We start from the raw sequence: 23783 nt of genomic DNA on the forward strand, positions 1-23783 counted from the left end.
AAACTATCAGTGTGAAGTCACTGAACACAGAATTGGGAAGAAATGTGCCCCATGACCCTCATGAGCCAGTGGGAGCCAACTCCAGCATACTGCTGGTATGGTCTCTGTAACATTAAAAAAAAAAATTGTTATCAGGCTATGTAAGATCTAATTGGTAAAAATAAAGAATACCTTGCCTTTCTGATGGTGACAACCTCCCCACGACAACATGCCTCTCTCAAAGGATCTCCTTTATCCCTCTCCAGAAGAGGAGAAAAGGAAACACAAGAAGAAGCGCCTGGTACAGAGCCCCAATTCCTATTTCATGGATGTGAAATGGCCAGGGTGCTATAAAATCACCACCGTCTTTAGCCATGCACAAACAGTAGTTTTGTGTGTTGGCTCTTCTACCGTCCTCTGCCAGCCTACAGGAGGAAAAGCAAGGCTTACAGAAGGGTGCTCTTTTCAGACGGAAGCAGCACTAAAAGCCCGTGGAATCAAGATGAATGGGAAACCATCCCAATAAACACATTTTGGATTAAAAAAAAAAAGAATACCTTGTTCCTGGTGGTATGCACTTTCACAGTTAAAGTAGTGAATGAGGCAGTGACCATCATCAAAAAATCTACAAACAATAAATGCTGGAGAGGGGGTGGAGAAAAGGGAACCCTCTTGCACTGTTGGTGGGAATGTAAATTGATACAACCACTATGGAGAACAGTATGGAAGTACCTTAAAAAACTAAAAATAGAACTACCATATGACCCAGCACTCCCACTACTGGGCATATACCCTGAGAAAACCATAATTCAAAAAGAGACATGTACCACAATGTTCATTGCAGCTCTATTTACAATAGCCAGGACATGGAAGCAACCTAAGTCTCCATCAACAGATGAATGCATAAAGAAGATGTGGCACATATATACAATGGAATATTACTCAGCCATAAAAAGAAATGAAACTGAGTTATTTGTAGTGAGGTGGATGGACCTAGAGTCTGTCATACAGAGTGAAGTAAGTCAGAATGAGAAAAACAAATACCGTATGCTAACACATACATATGGAGTTAAAAAAAAATAAGGTTCTGAAGAACCTAGGGGCAGGACAGGAATAAAGACACAGACGTAGAGAATGGACTTGAGGACACGGGGAGGGGGAAGGTTAAGCCTAGACGAAGTGAGAGAGTGGCATGGACATATATACACTATCAAATGTAAAATAGATAGCTAGTAAGAAGCAGCTGCATAGCACAGGGTGATCAGCTCGGTGCTTTGTGACCACCTAGAGGGGTGGGATAGGGAGAGTGGGAGGGAGATGCAAGAGGAAGGAGATATGGGGATATATGTATATGTATAGCTGATTCAGTTTGTTATAAAGCAGAAACTAACACAGCATTGTAAAGCAATTATACTCCAATAAAGATGTTTAAAAAACAAAAAAACCCAAAGTGATTGAGACCATAGGACCAGAAACTCGTGGGTTTGATTCTCAGCAACATCACTTAATGTGTGATTTTAGTATAATTGCCTACTTTAAGCCTTAATATATTCATCTGTAAAATTCTGAATAATGAAAGCTATTTCACAGACATCTTGTGATGATTAAAAGACACAAGAATGTAGTTGGTATATTAAATAGATATTAATGATTATTTTTCTTCATCTTCCATAAGACTCATTTCCTTCCTTCTGTCCTTATTCATTAGAAATTAGTAAAATGAGGTCAGAATTGATGTAGTGTATTTAGCAAAGACATGACCATGCCTCTAGTGTTGACACACCTGTATAGCTACCCGAAAATTGATCTTTTGTAGGAGGGAGAGTTTTTGAGAAATGCAGACACCAGAGGCAGAATTTGGGAATAATTACCTACATTTGTTTTCCTTTCCATCTTTGACATGTCAAAATAAGCACAAAACTTTGAAGAAGCTATGGAGCAGTGGCACACAGATAATCTTCATTACTTGATGTTGTTTCTTATCATTTTGTGGCCTCTGTGATGAAAGAAAAGGAAGACAAGGAATACGGAAGGGACATTGAATTGGCCAACCTGTGGTATTTGCCACAAAAATACAATTTTAGAAACAGTAGAAATAAGATATCATGGAAATTCATGGAAGAAAATAACTTTGGGCTATAATAAACAGGGAAAACTTAAAAGCCTGACATTTAAAAGTAGTATGGAGGTTTCCTAAAAAACCAAAAATAGAGTAACCATAGGATTCAACAATTGCACTCCTGGGCATATATCTGGAGAAAACTCTAATTCAAAAAAATACATGCACTGCATCATTCATAGCAGCACTATTTACAGTGGCCAAGACAAGAAAACAACCTAAATGTCCATTGATAAATGAATGGATACAGATGTGGTACATATATACAATGGAATACTACTCAGCCCTAAAAAAGAATGAAATAATGCCATTTGCAGCAACATGGATGGACCTAGAGATTATCATATAAATGAAGTGAGTCAGACAGAGACAAATATTATGTGATATCACTTACACGTAGAATCTAAAATATGATACAAATAAACTTATTTACAAAATGGAAACAGATTCTCAGACATAGAAAACAAACTTGTGGTTACCAAAGGGGAAAGGGGAGGGGATGAATTAGGAGTTTGGGATTACCAGATACAAACTAATCTATATAAAATAGATAAACAACAAGGTCCTACTGTATAGCACAGGGAACTATACTCAATATCTTGTCATAAACCATAATGAAAAAGAATACATAAAATTATGTATAACTGAATCACTTTGCTGTACACCAGAAACTAACACAATGTTGTAAATCAGCTATACTTCAGTTTTTAAAAGGCTCAAAAAAATGGTATTTTTCAGGAGTTTGATGAATAGAAATAGTCAGATTTAAGACATTTTTGGTGACTCTAAAAAAAGTGAGCTGACACAGAAGTTTAAGAAATTAGCTTTTTTTAAATTTTTTTTTTTGTGGTACATGGACCTCTCACTGTTGTGGCCTCTCCCATTGGGAGCACAGGCTCCGGAAGCTCAGGCTCAGCGGCCATGGCTCACGGACCCAGCCTCTCCATGGCACGTGGGATCTTCCCAGACTGGGGCACGAACCCGTGTCGCCTGCATCAGCAGGCGGACTCTCAACCACTGTGCCACCAGGGAAGCCCTGATAAGTCTTTTTTTAAATGCCCGCTGATATGACAGCTGTCACATAAAATCTAACAAAATTGTTTCGAATGAAGTTAAAGACAACTAAGTGCTACTAGAGCCATCTTATGGAAAAATACCAAACAAACCTTTTGGCCCACCCAATATATAACATAGTAAAAGAATATTAGCTAGTATGAAGCAAAATGTTTTACTATTTTATAAATTCTCCCAAATGATTCAATATTAGTTAATATTTCAATAGAAATTTATGCTTACTATTGACAAACTATAGATTTTAGTAAAATGAGGAAAATATTAAATATTTAGTATGAACAGTTTAACTCAAACTTATTGGCCCTGTTTTCAAGGATATTGCACTGATATATAATTTTAATTTTTAATTCTAATATTTTGCTTTTTTACATTTTTATGTACATGTTTGAGTTTCTTTTTGAGCAGTAGAAATACTTTAACCCAAACTTTGCAAAATAGTAATAATGTGCAAGTCTAAATCCTAAAATATTATAGACAAAAGCAAAAGAAATACAGATGAGTAAAGATCTCAGTAACACTAGTTTCCTAGAATTATAAACCATTTTAGTATGATTTATGCTCATACACAGAGAATGGGATATGTTGCATACTGCCATCCCCAAGATGTTGAGAAATATGTAATACAATGGCCACATACCATCAAAGATGCAATTTGATATTTGGAAATGTACTAATATAAGTCACTACTTAATAGCACTTCATAAAATGATTATATTTTTACATTCTTTAAATTCAAAAGGTAAATTTTAAGTAATACATTTGAGAGTTAGGGCTTTCCTGGTGGCACAGTGGTTGAGAGTCCGCCTGCCGATGCAGGAGACACGGGTTCATGTCTCGGTCCAGGAAGATCCCACATGCCGCGGAGCGGCTGAGCCCGTGAGTCGTGGCCGCTGAGCCTGCGCGTCTGGAGCCTGTGCTCCACAATGGGAGAGGCCACAACAGTGAGAGACCCATGTATTGCAAAAAAAAAAAAAAATTGAGAGTTAATAGTGGTACACTTGGTTAAAATCTGTCTCATAAATTTGTTTTTCATATTACTAGTTTTCTATCTCAAAAGGAAATGAAAGGAATGAGCCTAAAATTAAGTGACTAAGATTTGCAGATTTAACCTCAGTAGTATTTATTACCCTAATTATGTTTTTAAAGTTTTGCATGACTATTTGAATATTAACAGGTAAATCAAATTTAAATTTTCTCTCAGGTGATACTAAATATGACTAAATAATAAGTCAGTTTAAGCATCCTTGAACGTGTCAACTAAACCAATTATTTTTCTGTTGAAGGTAATGTCCATTGATTTCCTAACTGATTTAGACAAGCAATAATAGGATTGCTAATGGATAAACCAATCCTTTGGTAGTATTTACATTTTATACCAATAGTGCTTTATTCAACATTTTATTCCTGCCTAAAGATACTAAGTAATGAATGATATACACTTTTGGTGCACAGATATTGTTTAAATTAAATTCTATGAAAAACATTATTTGGATTGTTAGATCCACAGGTTTTCTTCATTATGTTTTCTTGAAAGCCATCATAAAGAATTACAGGAACTCATAATTAGTTACATTTATATAATATTTATATTTCTCAAAGTACTTTCAAGTATATTGTCTCTTTTGATCCTCTTATCAACTCTATGAAATAGGAAAGACCAATGTTATGGGTTCCTTTTTTTCGTGAGAAATTGACCCCAGGCTACACAGCCAGTAATCTTATGGCGTTCTACCTTTAATTCCACAAAGCATGGAATTCTATTAGCTTATTCTGTATTAAAATGTTAGCAACTTGATGTCCCACACCTGCTAGAAATAATCTTCCCATAAACCTCAAATCCCAAAGTATTCATGATTGCCTTTCAGTTATTGATGACACTAGTCTTGCTTCCCTGTGTAGAGTAAATAATGTCATAAGGAGCAGGTCAGTGAAACCACTGTCCCAAGTGTTGGAATTCAATTTACTTCCAGTTCTCTAATTGATTCTCTAATTAAATGTCTGGTAGATATTGATAAATGTAAATTACAAAAAAAAAACTTGCCAATATCTTCATTTGGTATGCATTTGATAACGCAGCTATTATAGTTTATCTACACACACACACACACAAGCCTTCTTATTTTCTTTGATTTCTAAACCTGATGTTTCACTTTAAAAAGTGGCTGTTGGTGGGGGAGAGGAAGGAAGGAGGGACTATGGCTGTATCAATACATCAGAGCCAGGAAACATTTTGGAAGAATAGAAGAGAAATAACTTATTTCACTCTCTTTTTTTTTAAAGGAGGGGCTAAGAAGACAGCGTGAGATTGAAATGATTCTGAGCCTTTCACTAACTTCTCACAAGAGCAGGAACATAAAAAGATAGAGCGATGATCAAAACCAATAATTCAATGTATCACAATTCTCAGATTTAAACGATGAAGAAAAAGAAGTTGAGCATTAGGGAGAAAATGGAAAAATAATGTGGTAAATCAAGGAACTAAAGCAGTAGTGACGTGGTGGGGGGGCGGGGATGAAAGTCAGTATGAGTACTGTTTCCAGGAAAGGCCACCACCATTGATTAATTGGTTTGCTAATGGCCAGGAGTGTTTAAAGATGAAAGGAAGGACAGGCCCAAGAACCTGCTGGAAGAAGACAGGGTAGAACCTTAGAAATGTCGCTAAGGGAATATTTGAGGGAGTGAACATGAATTAAGGATAAAGTGAATTAAGATAAATGTTTCTGGAAAAAGAAAATTAGACATAAAATATTATATCAGGAAGAAAACCTGCAGAATTTTAGATTTAACAGATAATCTTCATCATCATCATCATCATCATTTGACAAATGCAGTTTTTCTTTTTATTATTTGGAGAAATGAAAATTATCCCTGATGGAATGAGAAATTGGTCTTCATTCTTATCTCACAATGTTTCTGAGGCTATTTGAAGTATAGTCAAAGTAAAGTATTATTTTAATCACAGCCACCGCTTGTGTTGCTCAGGCTGCTTACTGCCTAGTGTGAGGGCACTGTTCGTAGCTACCCACGCAGTGCACAACCTGCACAACCAACATACATGCCTCTGATTCTACGTGTAAAAAAGAAAACAAACTACATTAATAAATGATCTTGGAAGAGTGGTGGATTAGGAGGTATAATGTCCTTGTTCAGGTCATATATCTGCTAGCTCCTAGCTGGATGACATTATTCAAATTAATCAACCTCTTTGAATCCCAGTGTGCTTATTAGCAAAATGGTGATAATAATATTTACCTTCCAAATCTTACACAGTTATCTGAGTTAAAGAATGTTTCATAAAATTTCAATTTTTCTAGAAATGCACATTATTATTTAAAAGATTAATGCAACCATAAAATAATTGTGTTTCCAAGTATTTGGACTTTAATATTTTTGAACAGACAGCATGGCATACTATATCATGTAAGCTACAGTACCACAACTTGAAGTATCTGTTTAATAATTGAACTATTTGTTTTTGTTAAACGGGTAGTCATAATGTTACCATCTGTGAAAAATATTTTTGTTTATGCTAATTTGTAATTCTAGATTTAGCAATCTCAGTGGTCCCCATTCTCCATAATATATCTTTTAGAAGATTTTTGTTTTCCCAGTGCATTGATTCTCAGTTATGATGGAGAATATCAACAGTTTATAATCTGTAGTGGGTTGTCAGTTTGAGTTAGAGAGAAGTGACATAGAGAGCAGAGGTATTCTGATTCAAGACCCTCTGGTCCATTCATAGTCTACCTTGCAGCTCATCCTCCTTTTCAGGACTTATAGATGTTGGAATGCTCTAGAGTCTCTCTTCAGCTCTTTTCACTTTACTATCCATTCTCAGGTTGTCTCAGCTATTCCCGTGGCTTTAAAAAATTTACATACAGTTTTCCAGATTTATAGCCCCAGGGCTGAATTCCCCATGACTTAGACTTAGATCTCAAATAGCTCTGCCACATCTTCCTTTGTATGTCTAATCTACATCCATCCACCTGTCTATCTATCATCTTCATATGTTCCATCTAAGCTTGTTTGTCTCTAGATCTTCCCTATTTTTCTTATGGTATCATAAACCCCTAGTTGCTTAAGGCCAAAACTGTGTCATTCTTGACCCCTTTTTTTCCCTCTCACCCCCATCCCACCCATCAGCCAGTCCTATTGGTTCTACTCTAACGTATATCCCTTATCATGCCCTGTAAAATGCTACATGATTGGATTCCTGGCCACTATTTCAAGCTCATTTATGTAAAACAGGCCTTTTCATTTATCACTCTTCATAGCACAAACGCCTCCTGGAAATTATATTTATCTGTTGATCTATTTATTGTCTCTCTCCCTTATTAGAGAAGGACTTTTTTTCAGTTTTAATCCCAGTTCTGTACCTAGAATGCTACCTGGCACATTGTAGACACTCAATAGTACTTGTGAACGAATTAAATCATAGCCATAGTATAAATCCATCAGTAGAAACAGGCTTGGAATTATGGGAATCAGATTGACAGCTGAACGTGACCATCAGTGTGTTAGGTGTGCTTTCATAAACACATTCTTCATTTGTGAAACACATTCTTGCTTTTCTTTTGAATACAGAGAGCCAAAAATGTCATATGGATTCAAATAAATAAATTGTACCTATTTTCAACTCAATATAATTCTATAAGAATGAAAGTTCTCAAAACAAGGCAAGGAAATTTTTTTTGTTTTTATTTGAACTGTCCATCTCTCCAACCATCCTTCCCTATCTCCTGAATTTTTATATTTAGGAACATATTTTGTCTTTCTTCCCATAGTCAAAAATGATGTTCAGACTTGAAGGTAGTGATCATAAGAAGTATTATTATGCCAAATCATTCCAAATTATGCAATAGCCAAAGCACATAAAAATATGTCATGGTAATAAATCTGTTTCCCTACTCTTCATAATGTCTTATTTGCCCTAAAAACTTTTCAGACCATTTATTATAGCATAATAAATGAACTTTCCAGTGTGATTTGCATATCTCTCACCATAAAAAGAGTGTCTGTTTCAAATCTTAAAGTTGTATTTGATATATTTATGTGATCTCAAATAATAATCTTCAGAGTTGTCCTGACCTGACTGATAATGAATTATCACCGTAGTGTTCATTTGCCTGGGTCTGCAATAAGTTAATTACCAGGAAATATAAGAAATGTGCTGTTGCAAAATCCCTGATTTCTCTCTTCTGAATTTATTTGAATAATTACTAAAGTATGTCTCTTGTTTTCAGGCCACATTTGACCTCCTAATCATAGAGCTTGTACCTCTTCCTGTATTTTATATGTTGGTTGATTGGACCTTCTTTCATCCAGACACCCAAGCCGGAAGAGTCATTCCTTAATGCTCAGCTCCCCTTCAATTCATATATCAAATGGGTCACCATATCCTCTCAGTTCTGCTTATAAAATATCTCTGACATCTATTCCCTTTTCTCTAGTACTGTGACCTCTTTGAAAGATTAACCCATTCGAGCCTCACGGAGTTGTATTGACCTAGCTTCTGACTGCACCACCCCTTCATCATAAAACCAGAGACGGGTCAGCTCAGAATCATGTCCTGAAAGGCACTAGGATTTGGGACTGGTTGGTCATCCTGTTACTATACACTCAATTGCAGAAATGCTACTTGAGGTAGGAGACTCTACAAAAAGAGTATCAATTGTGATACCAGACAGGCAGGGTTTCAGATTCTGTCTCTTCTTCCACCACTGCTATTATCTTGGACAAGTTCACCTCTTTGGAACTTAGTTTAACCATATTTAACTTTGAGTTAATAAATAATTCATACTTCATAGGGTTGTTGTGAAAATGAAATAAGATTATGTATGCTAAATGATATTTCCTGGCATGTGTTGGAATGTCACCATATGTTAGTTCTTATCTTGCATTCTCCTACCACTTGTAGGCATCATCATATGCTATCCAGAGCACACCTGCAGAAGCCCTGCATGCTTTCTCGGCCCTCTTGTACTGATATCTTTTGGGTCGCAAGGATTTCTTTATTTCCCTCAGCCAGAATAAAGGAACCTGAATGAGACTCTGTTCTGTATCAGGGAACCTGTTTTTATACTTCTGCAAATCCTCATTCTAGAATAGCTGGAAACTATTTCTCTTCCTATTGTTTTCTTATTTTAATATGTATCAATGACTGTCCCTAGGTTACAAGCAAAATTATAGATTTCTTAACCTTCTATACTCTATCCCTGTATATTTTTACAAACTCCGCTCTGACACTTATACTTCTTAGCTGCTTAGTCAACCTTTGCTTCATCTCAGGAAGTCAGTTTTTTTCTGGCTTAGTGTTCCCATTACACTTTGATATGTCTCTATAAACATATATCCTGTCACATTGGTACTATTTGTATACTATTTCTCTTACCCACTATCATATAAATTCCTTGAATGGATGACAGTACCACAGCACCTAGAATGTGCTTGAAGGTCCATAGCTAATTAATAGATAATAGAAGGTGTTACTATCTTCATTTCTATTGCCCTTACCTATTTAAAGAATTTTCTTTTCCCAGATTTTCTTTGTCAAACCATGCTACATTTTGTATTCTGTATCATAAACAAGTATGATTTTTATGCAAACACTATTTTCATATAACTCTCAACACCAAGATTTTAAAACCTAAACTAATACTCCAATATGTGTGCTTCTCATTTGCACAAAAATAGCATTCTGCAATTGAGATTTGAAAGTTGAGAAATTTCAAAGCCCTGTGTAAAAAAAAACTTAGAAAAATTAACCATATTTTAGTTAGTTTATTAAATAACTAAATTGGAAAGCAATGAAGCATAATTTCAACAACCTTCAAAATAAACACTCACCTTTTACTCCCAAAGTTCTTTCATATTGCACTTCGGTGCCAAAAAATACATCCCTGCCATGATAGCCCTGAGAGAAACACCTTATTTGGAAAAGAATGAGGAGGAGATGTAGGAATATCTGGCATCCAGTTATTGTACCATACTTAACCTCAGGGCAGCCATGCCAAAAGGGACCACACATTCCCAGGATCTATATCCCTCTCTCCTAAGGAAACTTAATGAACTTCTGTGGTTTCCTGCACAGGCTCTTCATCACTGAGGTGTAAATGTCAGAGAGAGGAGAGCATTTAACATCTAGCCATTAAGCCTACTCTGCAGTAGATCTAGACCAGAAGTTATGAAGATTTCTATAATGCCATCTGGGAATGGGAATAGGAAGGTACCTGTACTGTCTCTTCCCATATTTGTGATGTTTCATAGTATTATATTATTTTCAGATCCTTATGTAAATTCTGTCTCATCTCTTAAGAAATCCAGTAGGTTGTCATATGTCTCTACATTCTTCAGTTTGTACATGAGAATTTAAAAAACCTACTTTGTAAAATAACTGACAAAGTGGGGAACTTGTACTCTCTGACATAACATGAGCTGAGAGTGTCATTTAAGTTCAATTAGTTAAGCATTAAAAAATATTAGTCTCATGCCTAGGGAAAGATAAGAATATTTTTAGGCCTTTTCATTACTTTAAAAGGAATTTTATAACAAATTCAGTTTAAGTATAAATACAACTCAATTATCTGTAACAATGGTAATGGAAAATTGAAATCTACAGATAATCCAAAATTTTATTTTAAAAGAGCAAAATAATCTTTGTTCCCAATGAGCTTCTTAATATTGCTCAGAACTGAGAATTAATTTATGTAGATTCTATCTTTTTTTTATTTGACACCTCCCCCATGGAGGAGGGGCCAATCAGCAGTAAATTAGACACTAAGTAGAGAGCCAGGGAAATAGTGTGAAATCAAGACCGAAGGACTTGAATCAACCACAAAATTTGTATCTAATGCTTGAAAATTTTAAATTAAATAAATCTTCATTTTGGCTTTATAACAGACATAGACTTTCTGAGAACGAAATGCAAAATATTTTGAGTGTGTAGATTTTCATTTGAAAATACAGATTAATACTTTGATTCAACTTTCTGGATCAAACAGTGAAAATAATTACTTCATATTTTATCAAATCCATTTCTTCCCAAGCAACAAAAACAAACAAACAAGCAAACAAACTCTCTGTTTCCGTTCTGGATTTTTCAAGTGCTGTTCATCAACAGAAAACCATTTGCAGATGTGGTCCCGTTTCAAAGGTGGACAGATAATGGTTTTTATTTGTTGTCAAAATCAGCATGCAAAAAAAAATAAATAAAAAGTCAATAAGATCTGTCCTGGTGCTGTCTTTCGTTCTGTCTCTCCGTTTGAAAAGGCTCACCATGCAACCTGCCAGTACAGTAGATCATACATAGCAGCAGCAGCAAGTGGATTCCTTTACAGCCCCATCAACACTTCCTTCTTCCTTCAGTTTTGTCTCCAAATGCTGATATTTTGGTTGGGTGACTTCATGAAAATTATTCACTATTTCTAAAAGGATTCATTTTTCACGCATTATTTTTTGAGGCTAAGTAACATTCTATATTTGTATATAACATGAAGAATCTGAAATGCAGCATTGAAATTGTCAAATGAAGCATATGATCTGTTGGATGTGCCAAAAGAAATTGTCACCTTTCTTAATAAGCTTAAAATCTAAATCCTCCAAAGCTGGCCCAGGGCAAAATCCTCCATTCCTGAGAAGGAAGATGTGCCCTTACAATTGTACCCCTTATAATTATTCTCTTGGGATTTCCTGTTTCCTTAGGGATCTCTTGATTACATCCCCACTTCCACACTGGCTTGAGTGGGACAGAGAAATGCTACATCTAGGTTTGCACACTTGCCTTCTATTAACTAAGTGTGTAATTACCACTGTTTGTTGCTCCACGTAAACGAGCCACTCACGCAAGGCACACTGTTTTTCTCATGGAGGTAATATACAGGTCCTCCTTTGGAGAAATAATCATTTATCTAAAGTGTTTGTAAAAATAATGCTGGAGACCTCATTAATTAATCTAAAGTGTATACAATTTATAAATACTTAGGAGATTACTTATATCCTCAGTTAAAACCAATAATTAGTATTGGCAATAGAAGTGTAAATATGATCTCAATGAAACGACTAACCACTATTCCTTGTTTAAAATTTTTAACCCCGAAATAGTCTTTAGTCTGGCATATACAATTGTATTCCCCTCATTTAAGCAAACTTGACCTTTAGTCTTATTTACAAAATAGAGTCCCATTATTAAATTTGCAAACAAATTTTTCATTTTGAAAATAGTTTGGCAGAGCACAAAAACCCGTATTCTCGCTGGGCATTCAAATGTTTAATGTAGACATAAGTCTTCTGTAGTATATTTGTTACTCTAGAATACAATCCTAGAGGGTTTGTGAGCCCTTTGAAGTTATATGTAAAAATGTACGTCTTTGTATATATCATTTTGGGGGAAAAGGTAAAACAGCTTTCCTCAGAACCACAGCATAAAGTAAAATCCATTCATTGTGTGTAAGTTCATCTATATGTTTGGGTTTTTAGATAATGAAAAATACCCATGTGTATTGACTCAATGAAGTACAGTATGAAGAATATCAATGAGTCCATCAGCATATGCACATAAGTGTATTTTTAGAACAAGTATACTCTTGGTCATAACATAAATGATATGTATTACAATGATACAATTTTATTATTCACTAGCTCATTTTATGCTCTGGTTTATCATCATAAAAATATTAATTTCTCATGATTTCTCTTCTTCACTTTATAGAAAATATTCTTTTATTGATAGAATAAATAAATGTCTTGAAATTAGTGTCAGCAAAATAGATTCAAGAAGATCTGTTTAGTGTGTATTTAGTGACATCTCACCGAATCTTGGTTACCTAAAAATACAGAAAAATATTTTGGATGTTTAAAAAAATGAATGTGCAGAAGTAGAAGAGCTGCAACTGGATGGACTTGCTCCAGATAATTTAAGTTGTGTAAAGAAGTTCCTGGGTCAGGACTTCCCTGGTGGCGCAGTGGTTGAGAGTCCGCCTGCCGATCCAGGGGACACGGGTTCGTGCCCAGGTCTGGGAAGATCCCACATGCGGCCGAGCGGCTGGGCCCGCGAGCCATGGCCGCTGGGTCCGCGCGGCCGGAGCCTGTTCTCCGCAACGGGAGAGGCCACAACAGTGAGAGGCGGCCCGCGTACCTCAAAAAAAAAAAAAAAAAAGTTCCTGGGTGAATGTTGGTATCACTTAACAAAAATGCTTTGCTGTGTGTTCTTTTTTGAATCAATGCTAATGGCATATATATTGACATTTGGAATAGAAGTGAGTTTTAAATAAATATTACATATAAATAACTATTAGATACAGTTCCATGAAAGAAAGGACTGTATCCTATTCAGTGCAGTATTCTCAGAGTCTGACATTCAATCAATAATGGCTGAATGAGAAAATGATCAATTAATTAATCAATATTTGCTATAAATCCATAGATATCCTTCTGGTTCCTGCTACTAGTAAGAGCAGTGCGTGATCTCAATATAGTCTAAAAAACTCTTTAGATGTTCTTATATATATGAAAAGAATTTACTAATATGATGGACAAGCATTATGATACAGAAAAGTGATAACGTAATTGGGTGAACAAAATATTATGACCTACAAAATACATAATGGTGATAAAAATATTTGTAACTAATTTTCATAGAGTCCTTGTACATTAAGTGTATTAAGAAAAATTGTTTAAAATATGTGAACAAGGCAAGGGTGAGTGCTTTTAATATCTAACCTGCCCATTCCAAATTATTTAATAATCTAGAGAATGTGCTTTGTTAAATTCGTTATTTGCTATTGATGAATAGTCCAGACTTCATGAAGTTACCTGTTAACTTATAGATTTCTTTTCTAACACAGATCAAAATAATTTCTATCCAGGAGAAAAATAAATCCAACTGTTATGGATTGGTGTCCTACAGGACATTAATCAGTTTTATATCTTACCTAGAAATCTTGTACTAATAATGTTTCAAAATGCCTATAGATACCCAGATCCTCAAAATCCTGTGAATTAGCCTTGCCATCTGGTTAGTTTATTCATTAATTAATGAGCTAAATAAAACCTTTGACACGTGTTTATTTTATATTTGTGTAAGAGTCATACTGTTAACTTTTTGAAAATTATACTTAATTAAACAATGTATTATTGTTATCTTCACAACCACATAAAGAAGGTACTAAAACCATCCCCGTGCGCTATTATTATTACTAATAGTACAGTGGGTACTATTGTCACCCCTATAAGGAAACTGAGAATTGGGGAGGTTAAGTGACTTGTCCAAGGTCACACAGGTAGTAAGATTACAGACTCTGTAATATCACAAGCCTGTGCTCTTAACCACTGAACAGTGACAGCTGTCTGGTGGCTAGAAGAAAACTCACATTGAATAAACTGAAGCTAAATGCCATGTCTTGCATGAGTCTTAAAAGCATTTTGAAAGGCAAAGTGAATTTATAAAAGTACTTCCTTCATGAAGTGAATGTGAGCATAGAAACAAAATATATATTTTATGTATAATATGTATGAGATATATATATATATATATATATATGCACACACATACATAGATATATATAAAGAAACACTCTTGTAAGAAATGTCATCATAGTGCATTTTTTGCAACTGAATTCATAATAAAGGCAAAAGCCTTTGACCCATTCAGAGAATCAAGCTACATCTTTGTCAGCCCCAGGGTTTCACAGTTGACATTACCAAGAATTACTATTGCAGCAAAGTAATGGCGTTTGAAAGTTATATTTGAGATAATTGAAACTTTTGTCAAGAGTCCCAGGAATGAAAAGCCTTCTGGATAGGGGATGAATAGAGAAAATATTTGCAAGCTTTTGTTTTCTTTGTTTCTTGTTTTGTTTGTTTTAGTCTTCAAACTGGTAAACTTCCAACTGGTGTAACAGGGTTTGTGTCTTAAAATTATCATTTCCTTACCTGAAGGTTTTTATTTAGTATGTGAGGGCCTGATCAACAACACCTTTTCTTCAGCTGTCAAGGAAGGGCCACAAATGAGAGATTTTGCATCTTGTTTAGACTTTTTAAGCTGCAAAGGGTAGCAGTCAGTTAGTCTTTGTCAGCAGTGTTCTTTATTCTGGCCCTAAACTGCTTGGAAAATTGCCAGTATTTCCATTGGCAGGCTCTGCTTCCTTTGAGAGTTGTTTTTAAATAAAGGCATATAGAGCAAATAGGCTTTTGCCTCTCTTAAGTGTCTAGAACGTTCCCAAACTGGAACTAGGGAAAAATTAAAAATAAAAGCCTTAACTGTTTTCCTCTTACAGTCATTTCCCAAGTGTTGTCTCTAAGCCTGCTCTATGAAAATAATCTCATCTACCTGTTTTTAAAAAAATGCATATATCTTGGCCTCATTCCTCATCTACTGGATCAGAAACTCTGATCTGGGATCAGGGAAACAGTATTTCAACAAGCAACTCTGATGACCCCTGCACCTTATAAAGCACTGTCTTTAAAAAGTCTTCTTTTTATTTTTATAAAACTTGGACTTTTACACAAATTCTTAACTTTTTACTCTGCAAAAAGCATCTATTTGCATTTTAACAAGTAATTTAGGAATCAGAGCTTACTTGTTAAATTCTGAGTAATTTTAAAGGAAAGTTATTTTGTTCTATTTTGAAAGATATATAGACTGGCTACTCAGGAGAATATTTTATGTATAGCAAGAAACTACTTAGTAGAATGAGTATCCTAACTGTTATAAATTATCTGATAGTCATGTTCCCAATTCGATGTTTGCATTTCTGGGACAGAGATGATATATTTGAATATAAAACCCAAATTAGGATTCCTCTAATCCATAAAGTACATGTGATATGTGATTGCATTTCTAAATTAGAATTGTAAGATGTTGTGTGTGTGTGTGTGTGTGTGTGTATGGATGGATGGATGTATACATACACATAAGATATGCAAAATATATATGTGTGTATGTGTGTATATATATATACACACACATATATACAAATTCTAATATAAATGTGAATATATTCACACATAGCAAAAATTAAAACAACTTGGACTTAAAATCAGATATTATTTTAGGAAAGACATTTCCCTTTTTTCCAAAGCTGAGATATTTCTGATTAGTCTGTTATCATTTGTTTGTTCAGGCCTGGGAAAATCAACATGAGGTGATGCTTATGAACTTCAAGGTCTAAATCATACAGATCCAGGTTTGTATTCCATCTCTACTACTTAATAGCTGTGATGCTCTCAGCAAGTTAACTACTTTTTCTAGGTCTGTTTTCTCATCTAAGAAATAATGGTACTGATAGTGTCTACTAGATAGGGATACCAGGACTAAAATTGTACCTTGTTCCTAGCAAGCAGTGGAGATGCGTCAGGCATACTTAACTATATGTAGAATTTTATTATTTCAGTGACTTATGGACAAATGACTTTTAATGAACATCTTTCCAAATGTACAGTATTCTTAACATTCTGTGAAGACCGAAAGCAAGTCTTTAATACACACTATTTTCTTCTATTTTAGATTGTAAGTGGAAATTTTTAATGTTGGTAAATCACAGACTTTATTACAATAATAGAAAAAATATAAATCATTTCTTTCAATGGCTTATAGAGCTGTTGGAAATTTAAATAACATATCAAGCTGCTTTACAAGAGTGCTCTTAAGAGGCTCAAGCAGTTTTCTGTAGTATTAGTAAAACCATTTTATAACCAACTTGAGAATGTGTGTGTGTGTGTGTGTGTGTGTGTGTGTGTGTGTGTGTGTACACTTGCACAGACATGCATTTTGGCAGGGAGAGTTATGTTTCATTAGCTAAAATGTCTTTGATTTTCAAAATTCATTTTAAAAAACCCATACCAGAATGAATAGTGTTATGCCAATGTTATCATAGAGTCTTTACTCTTTTTATTTGTAGAGAATCTATGTTTCATGCTTTTTTTTTTTTTTTCTTTTTGCGGTACGCAGGCCTCTCACTGTTGTGGCCTCTCCCGTTGCGGAGCACAGGCTCCGGACGCGCAGGCTCAGCGGCCATGGCCCACGGGCCCAGACGCTCCACGGAATGTGGGATCCTCCCAGACCAGGGAACGAACCCGCGTCCCCTGCATCGGCAGGCAGACTCAACCACTGCGCCACCAGGGAAGCCCAGAATCTATGTTTAATAAATGTTAAATTTCTGGAGAAAATTAATAGACAAACATAGACAATAATAGTTGTTAACATTTGTATAGTTCTTTATCCTTTACAAAGTAATTTCTATTTTCTTTTTATTTTAATTTCCTTCCTTCCTTCCTTCCTTTCTCTCTCTCTTTCTTCCTTGGGCCTTCATTCCTGTGCGCCGGCTTTCTCTAGTTGTGGTGAGCAGGGGTTACTCTTCGTTACAGTGCACTGACTGCTCATCGCAGTGGCTTCTCTTCTTGCAGTGCACGGGCTCTAGGCGTGCGGGTTTCATAGTTGCAGCACGTGGGCTCAGTAGTTGCCACACACAGGCCCTAAAGCGTGCAAGCTTCAGTAGTTGTGGCTCGTGGGCTCTAGAGCGCAGGCTCAGTAGCTGAGGCTCTCGGGCTTAGTTGCTCTGCGGCATGTGGGATCTTCCCGGACCAGGGATCAAACCCGTGTCCCCTGCATTGGCAGGCAGATTCTTAACCACTGCACCACCAGGGAAGTCCCTCTATTTTCATATTTAACCTTCTTAGTAGATATTTCTGTTACTTTTCATGACAATAATAGTAACTAATAACACGTTGTTACCATCATCCTTATCCCTCCAATCTCACCTTCCTCCATACTACTCTATCACTTTGTACAGATTACAGTGTGCATTTATTATGTGAAATAGTAACTATTTGTTTAAGTGTCTCCTCCATGAGAATCTGGGCTCTTTGAGAAATGAAAACATGTCTTTTGATGCCTAATGCCTAGTAGACTGATAAGCACATATCATTGAACAGTGTTCAATGAATGAATGAGTAAATAATGGCTTTAGACCAGGGGTCTGCTAACTGTGGCCTGTAGGTCAAATCCATCATGCTACCTATTTTTGGATAGCCCAGGGACTAGAAATGTTTTTTTGTAGTTTTAAATTGTTTTTAAAAATCAAAAGTATATTTCAAGGCTTCCCTGGTGGCACAGTGGTTGAGAGTCCGCCTGCCGATGCAGGGGACACGGGTTCGTGCCCCGGTCTGGGAAGATCCTACATGTTGTGGAGCGGCTAGGCCCGTGAGCCATGGCCGCTGAGCCTGCACGTCTGGAGCCTGTGCTCCGCAATGGGGGAGGCCAGTGAGAGGCCCACGTACCACAAAAAAAAAAAAAAAAAAAGAGGAGTAGACAATTTTTTGGCGTCCAAAGCAGCAGAGGACAGGGAGTGAAGGCAGGACAACACAAGAACTGAGGCTCCAAGCCCCTGGCTCATGCTCCATTGTTGCACTGGACTTCACTCACAAAATATAAATTCAAAGATACAATTATTAAGCATCTCAAGACAGCAACCAAAGAGCATTAAACACTGGTGTGGGCTCTTTCTGAGTTCAGTCACACTGATTGTACTTCCAGAAAGCCAACTGTAACTCTGCTACATAACCAGACATGATGGCTTTGCTAGTTAAAGAATCTCTCTGTGCCCCAGTTTATACAGTGATGCAATGCAGTTATGGTATCGATCTCACAAAGTTTGGAAGTCAATAGACCAGGCATATAAAGCAGTTAGCAATGGTCTTAGCTATTTAGTTTTTAATTTCCTGTACTTCCTTCCAGGACTGAATCAAGCAGTATTATTACCATCATAAAGGACTAAATTATGTCATTTCATTATTCTTAAGTTGAAACCAAATTCCTTCCTATCATGAACTTCATCGATGACTAGATCATACATTCTCCTAAAAAGATGTCCACATTAGAAGTAAATTGAGCCATGAGTTAGAGCCATTTGGTCCTTTTGAATAAGTCTTTCCCGGGGTACTTGTTAGCTAGTCTATACCCTTTGGGTCTGCACTTGTAAAGCAAATGAGAAACATTCTTCAGGGCACTTTCAGACCTTTGCATTAGTTGTAGCATGCCAGGGCAAGGCTCCAGGCTTGATAAATTTATGGTCACACACATTAAACCTACAACAACACCTATGTTGTTTATCCTCATTATTCTTCAGGATTCTATCCAGCAGAAAAAGAAGTATCATCCATTCCCCTTACCATCAGTGGAGCAGTCAGCATGCACTTTTTTTGTCTGTTAGTGGATATACTGCCCTCTTGGTCAGATGGATTCCATACTGGTGGTGCTCAGCTGCTTTTGGGGGTCTTTGTGATTCTATGTAATCAACTCACAGCTTTAGGAAAGAATGCAATAATTCTATTCTGTTACCACAGAAAACTAAGATTGTGAATAAACTCAATGTCCTCATAAAAGTATCATTAGCAAGATTATCTCAACCATTGAGAAGTTGGTTGTTTTTAATTTGAGAAAGAATATTTCCTCCTTTAGCTTTTGCTTTTTGTGTTCAGGGTCACATAATAGTGTGTCCTAGTAAATAATAATTTCCCAGATTTTATTTGTTCTTCATATTGAGTCACACTCAACTCTTATTTGGAAAATAATTTATACATAAGTGGTTTGTTTTTTCATAAAAGCTAGTCATTTGTTTTGAATAATAGAAGCATTCAATAAGTGTTGAATTAAGGTGAAGCCACAGAATTCCTTAATATTTTAATTAGTTTGCAACTTATTAAGGAATAATATCTATTGGTATATTGTCCTCCATCAAATTGTAACTCCAAGTTGTATTTGTAATGCCCCCATTTCTGAGAAGCTTATAGCACTGTACAGAAGTAAATCACTAATCCTTCAGATACTTTTGTACTCCAGTATCTACTCATTCTTATCCTTAGTTCTATAATTATAAATTAATGATGGTAACTTTGAACTTTGAGTTACTAATATAGTATCATTACAACAAAATAATACTTGGTTGATTATAAGAAGACCACTTTGTACTATCCATATCAATATGTTATGGTAATTTTTGGTGATAAGAAGCATCAGTTTTTCACAGATTTATCATGTTTACAGAGAATTCAGAAGCATATGGATTCCTGAGCATAGTTAGTCAATATTAATTCCCTAAATGTCATGAATATTCACTTTCAAGAGTATTAGATAGGATTTTTTTAGGTTACAATATCAGCAATCCACTCAAACTATCTTCTGTTAATAAAGAAAAAGTATTTGACTTATATCTGAACAGGCCAAGGGTGCAGGGTCTCACACAATGTCATAAAGGCTCAGTTTTTCTCCATATTCTCAGCTGTTTTCTTCTGTTAGCTTTATTATCAAGCCTTTGTTATCTTTATAGAAATAAGACAGTCACAGTACCTCCAGGCTTATATTTTACTGGCTTTACAATGCCAACAGAACAGAAGATCTCTTTTCCAATAGTTCCAGAAAAAATCCTGGGATTGAGCATCATTGTAATTATTTTAGCCAATCTGAGGCATGTTGGCAGAAGCTGAGTATGTGGCCAGACTCACCTAAGCCATAGGAGAAAAGAATGAAGAGTAGTTCTCTAAGGAAAATCAGGATGCTCTTACTTGGAGAGAATAGATTCTCCAAAGGGAAAAGCAAGAAGTGTCCTCCATAGTTTAACAGTAGAAACAGATGAATCTTAAAGACCCTGAATGTATCTTGATAATTTGTTTTATTGATACATTATTTTGAAAGCATATTATATGTTGGCTGACAATCTTCTAAATTCTTGTCTCATATTGTCTTTTGTAAACATTACATATTTTTGAACTGAATGGTACTTAACCCATTACCCTAGATTAAATTACATTGAATGTGTTCAGCTCCTCCCTTCGGGGAGATAATGTTATTACTATGTCATAGTTATCCCTATTGAGGAATCTTTTATTGTATCTTTTACCTGAAATGAGTGTGTTGCATTTCTATTTACTTACTACTATTTTTTTAGAGTTTATTTCATCTGTGAGAATACTATCTGGAAATGGTAACTGAGATTATTAACAATTTCTTTCAAAAAGTAAAAAGATTATTTATTTTAAGATCTCTGAAGAGAAAGCAGATTTAAGTTTCAAAAACCCACTCAAAAAGAATCTTAATGATACAAGAATTGCTAATAGAAACTGTCAATTAGGGAGAAAGACTGTTAAGGGCTGAGTTAGCTGGAGTAAATGATGGAGGAAGCAACTACTAATCAAAACACCATCCCTACGATTTTCTCTCCTCTCAGTGGAAGAGGGACCCCTCTAGTGCCAGGATAAACGTTTTCTCCTTGCTCTGAATTCCATCCTTTCCAGTCACTTCAGGGACCTTGATCCACTAACTATCCCCCATGACTATCTTTAGACTCTCCCCATGATCCTTTCTCTTCCATTCATAAGATCTCTCTCACTCTATATATCTTTTTCTATCTACCGCCCATCTCTCTCCTTTCCTTGGGATCTGTAATCCTGAGAATGATGTCATGTGATATTTTCCACTTTTTCATGTTTCATTTATTCATCAACTATGACCACCACTAAACTCAAGTTGCTTTCATCTGAATTACAATGGCCATGCATTTGCCAATTCCAGCAGATGCTGTGGATTTTCATACAATTTTTTCATCCTTGTTTTCCATAAACAAGGATTTTATAATACCTCTGACTCCGATCTTTTTTTTTTCTCTCTTGACTCAGTCCAATTCCAAGTGGCTTTTAACATATCACTTTTTTGTAACCGGTGGAGCAACAGCCAGAGTTGAACATGGTTCTGCTGGTCTAATCCCCATGCTGTTTCAGTTATAAACCCTGTAGAAAATATAATATTGCATTCATCATTTTAAATCCTCAGTTTATTTAGGGGTTTTAAAACAGAAGATGTATTGCCATCACACTTTTAACTGAGTAAGACACAAAGGAAGTTAGAAGTCTACATAGAAAACCTCAGTAAAAATCCAAGAAACTGCTTCAATTCTTTTCTTCCTTCTCACCCTGGCACTTCCTACATCATTTTGGCTGGTGCATTTATTAGAATCAGTTTTCTTGAATTCTGATTCTTACCTTTACATTTTGAAATTTTTAATTTGTTACTAAAATATAATATGCAGGGGAGGTGACTGAACACAAAAGACATATTTTATGAAAGACAGACTTCAAGACTTCAAACTTGGGTTTATTTGGTATCTCTAATATATGACAGAATATTTTTAAAAAGTATATTAAGTTAAAAATTAAATTCACAGGCAAAAGTTTCAAGTGATTAAAAGACCATGATTATTTGGTAATAATAATGGTCCTTTTTAATTTTTTGAAATAATTAATAGATACACAGGAACTTGCCAAATAGTACATAGAGGTTGCAGGTACCCTTCACCCATTACCCTGATAGTTACATTTTACATAACTTTAATACTTTATGAAAACCAGGAAATTAGCTTTGGTAAAATGTGCTTGCATATTTCTATGCCATTTTCTCAAAAGTGTAAGTTTGTCTGACTACCACAACAAGTAAGATACAGAATTGTTCTATCACCACAAATATCCTTCTTATGCTACCCGCACACTCTCTCCCACAACCCTGAGCCCCTGGTAATCACTGCTCTGTTTTCCATCTGTATAATTTTATCATTTTGAGAAAGTTATATAAATGGAATCATATAGTATAGGAAATTTTGAGATTGGCTTTTTTCACTCAGCATAGTGCTCTTGAGATACATCCAAGTTATGTATGTATCAATAGTTGGTTCTTTTTTATTGCTATGATTGCTTTTTGTTGCTTTGTAGTGAAGCATTTTACATTCAGATTGTTGCAATATCACTCAGTGATGGACTCAAATGAAAACCAGTTGAACTGTACACATGCATTATAGCAACAATAGATAAGAAAATGAAATAGAATTGGTATAACTCTGCCTTCCTAAAATCTAAGTTTCTTTCATGGGAAATTCTAGAAAGGACTTAACCTGTTCCTTAGTAGAATGTGTGGCTTTCTGCCTGCTATAATCTGAGTGGGTCTAAAAGCTCCCTTCCTAAAAAAACTGCTCTAGGTTTGCCTTAGTCCTTGAAATTCCCATCATTAATCAATAATAACTGTCAATGAAAACTCTTCTTTACTTAAAGTTGCATTATATGTTTGAAAGGGCATGGAAGAAATAAAGTATTAATCCATTATCCCACTAATTGTAATAGCAAATATGAGGGTGAAAGGGGAGTTGATATATATTATTTGAAATTCTGGACTTCTGTGAAACTTAATAACCTAACCTAAAATAAAATAAAATAAAATAAATCTCATACTTTTGAAAATATCCCAAGAACTACTGCTTGTGCCTCACTTATGGTCATTTTTTCCCCTCTCCTCCTAAAATTAGAAATTGATTAGATTGGGGAAGATTTTCTTCATTCACATTAAGGTTACATTGTATACTCACTCTTCTGGAAATTAAAGAATATTTGAATATTAACAATTCAACAACCCAACACAATAGGTTTTGTAAGAGACTCAACATTTTGAAATAGGTTATAAAACATCACTTGAGATATAAAATAATTTTAAATATCTAGGATTTTGTTTCAGTAAAGTGGTTTCCTGGAAAACAAACTCTAAAATAATGGCAAGTACTAAGTTATTAAAGTCAGAGAA

At 35.4% G+C, this 23783-nt stretch overlaps 1 protein-coding gene across 1 annotated transcript; it reads left to right on the forward strand.

Annotated features, from left to right (window-relative positions):
- Positions 1-208: 208 nt before the first annotated feature.
- LOC132490431 (small ribosomal subunit protein eS27-like) lies at positions 209-505 on the forward strand. The gene has a single exon (XM_060098794.1). The coding sequence runs from the start codon at positions 209-211 to the stop codon at positions 503-505; it is 297 nt and encodes a 98-aa protein (XP_059954777.1).
- Positions 506-23783: the final 23278 nt, after the last annotated feature.

Source organism: Mesoplodon densirostris, chromosome 5, assembly GCF_025265405.1.
Source record: "Mesoplodon densirostris isolate mMesDen1 chromosome 5, mMesDen1 primary haplotype, whole genome shotgun sequence".
Classification (NCBI taxonomy): Eukaryota; Metazoa; Chordata; class Mammalia; order Artiodactyla; family Ziphiidae; genus Mesoplodon; species Mesoplodon densirostris.

Coding starts and splice junctions, on each gene's coding strand:
- LOC132490431 (XM_060098794.1), top strand. CDS start 209: ATGCCTCTCTCAAAGGATCTCCTTTATCCCTCTCCAGAAGAGGAGAAA.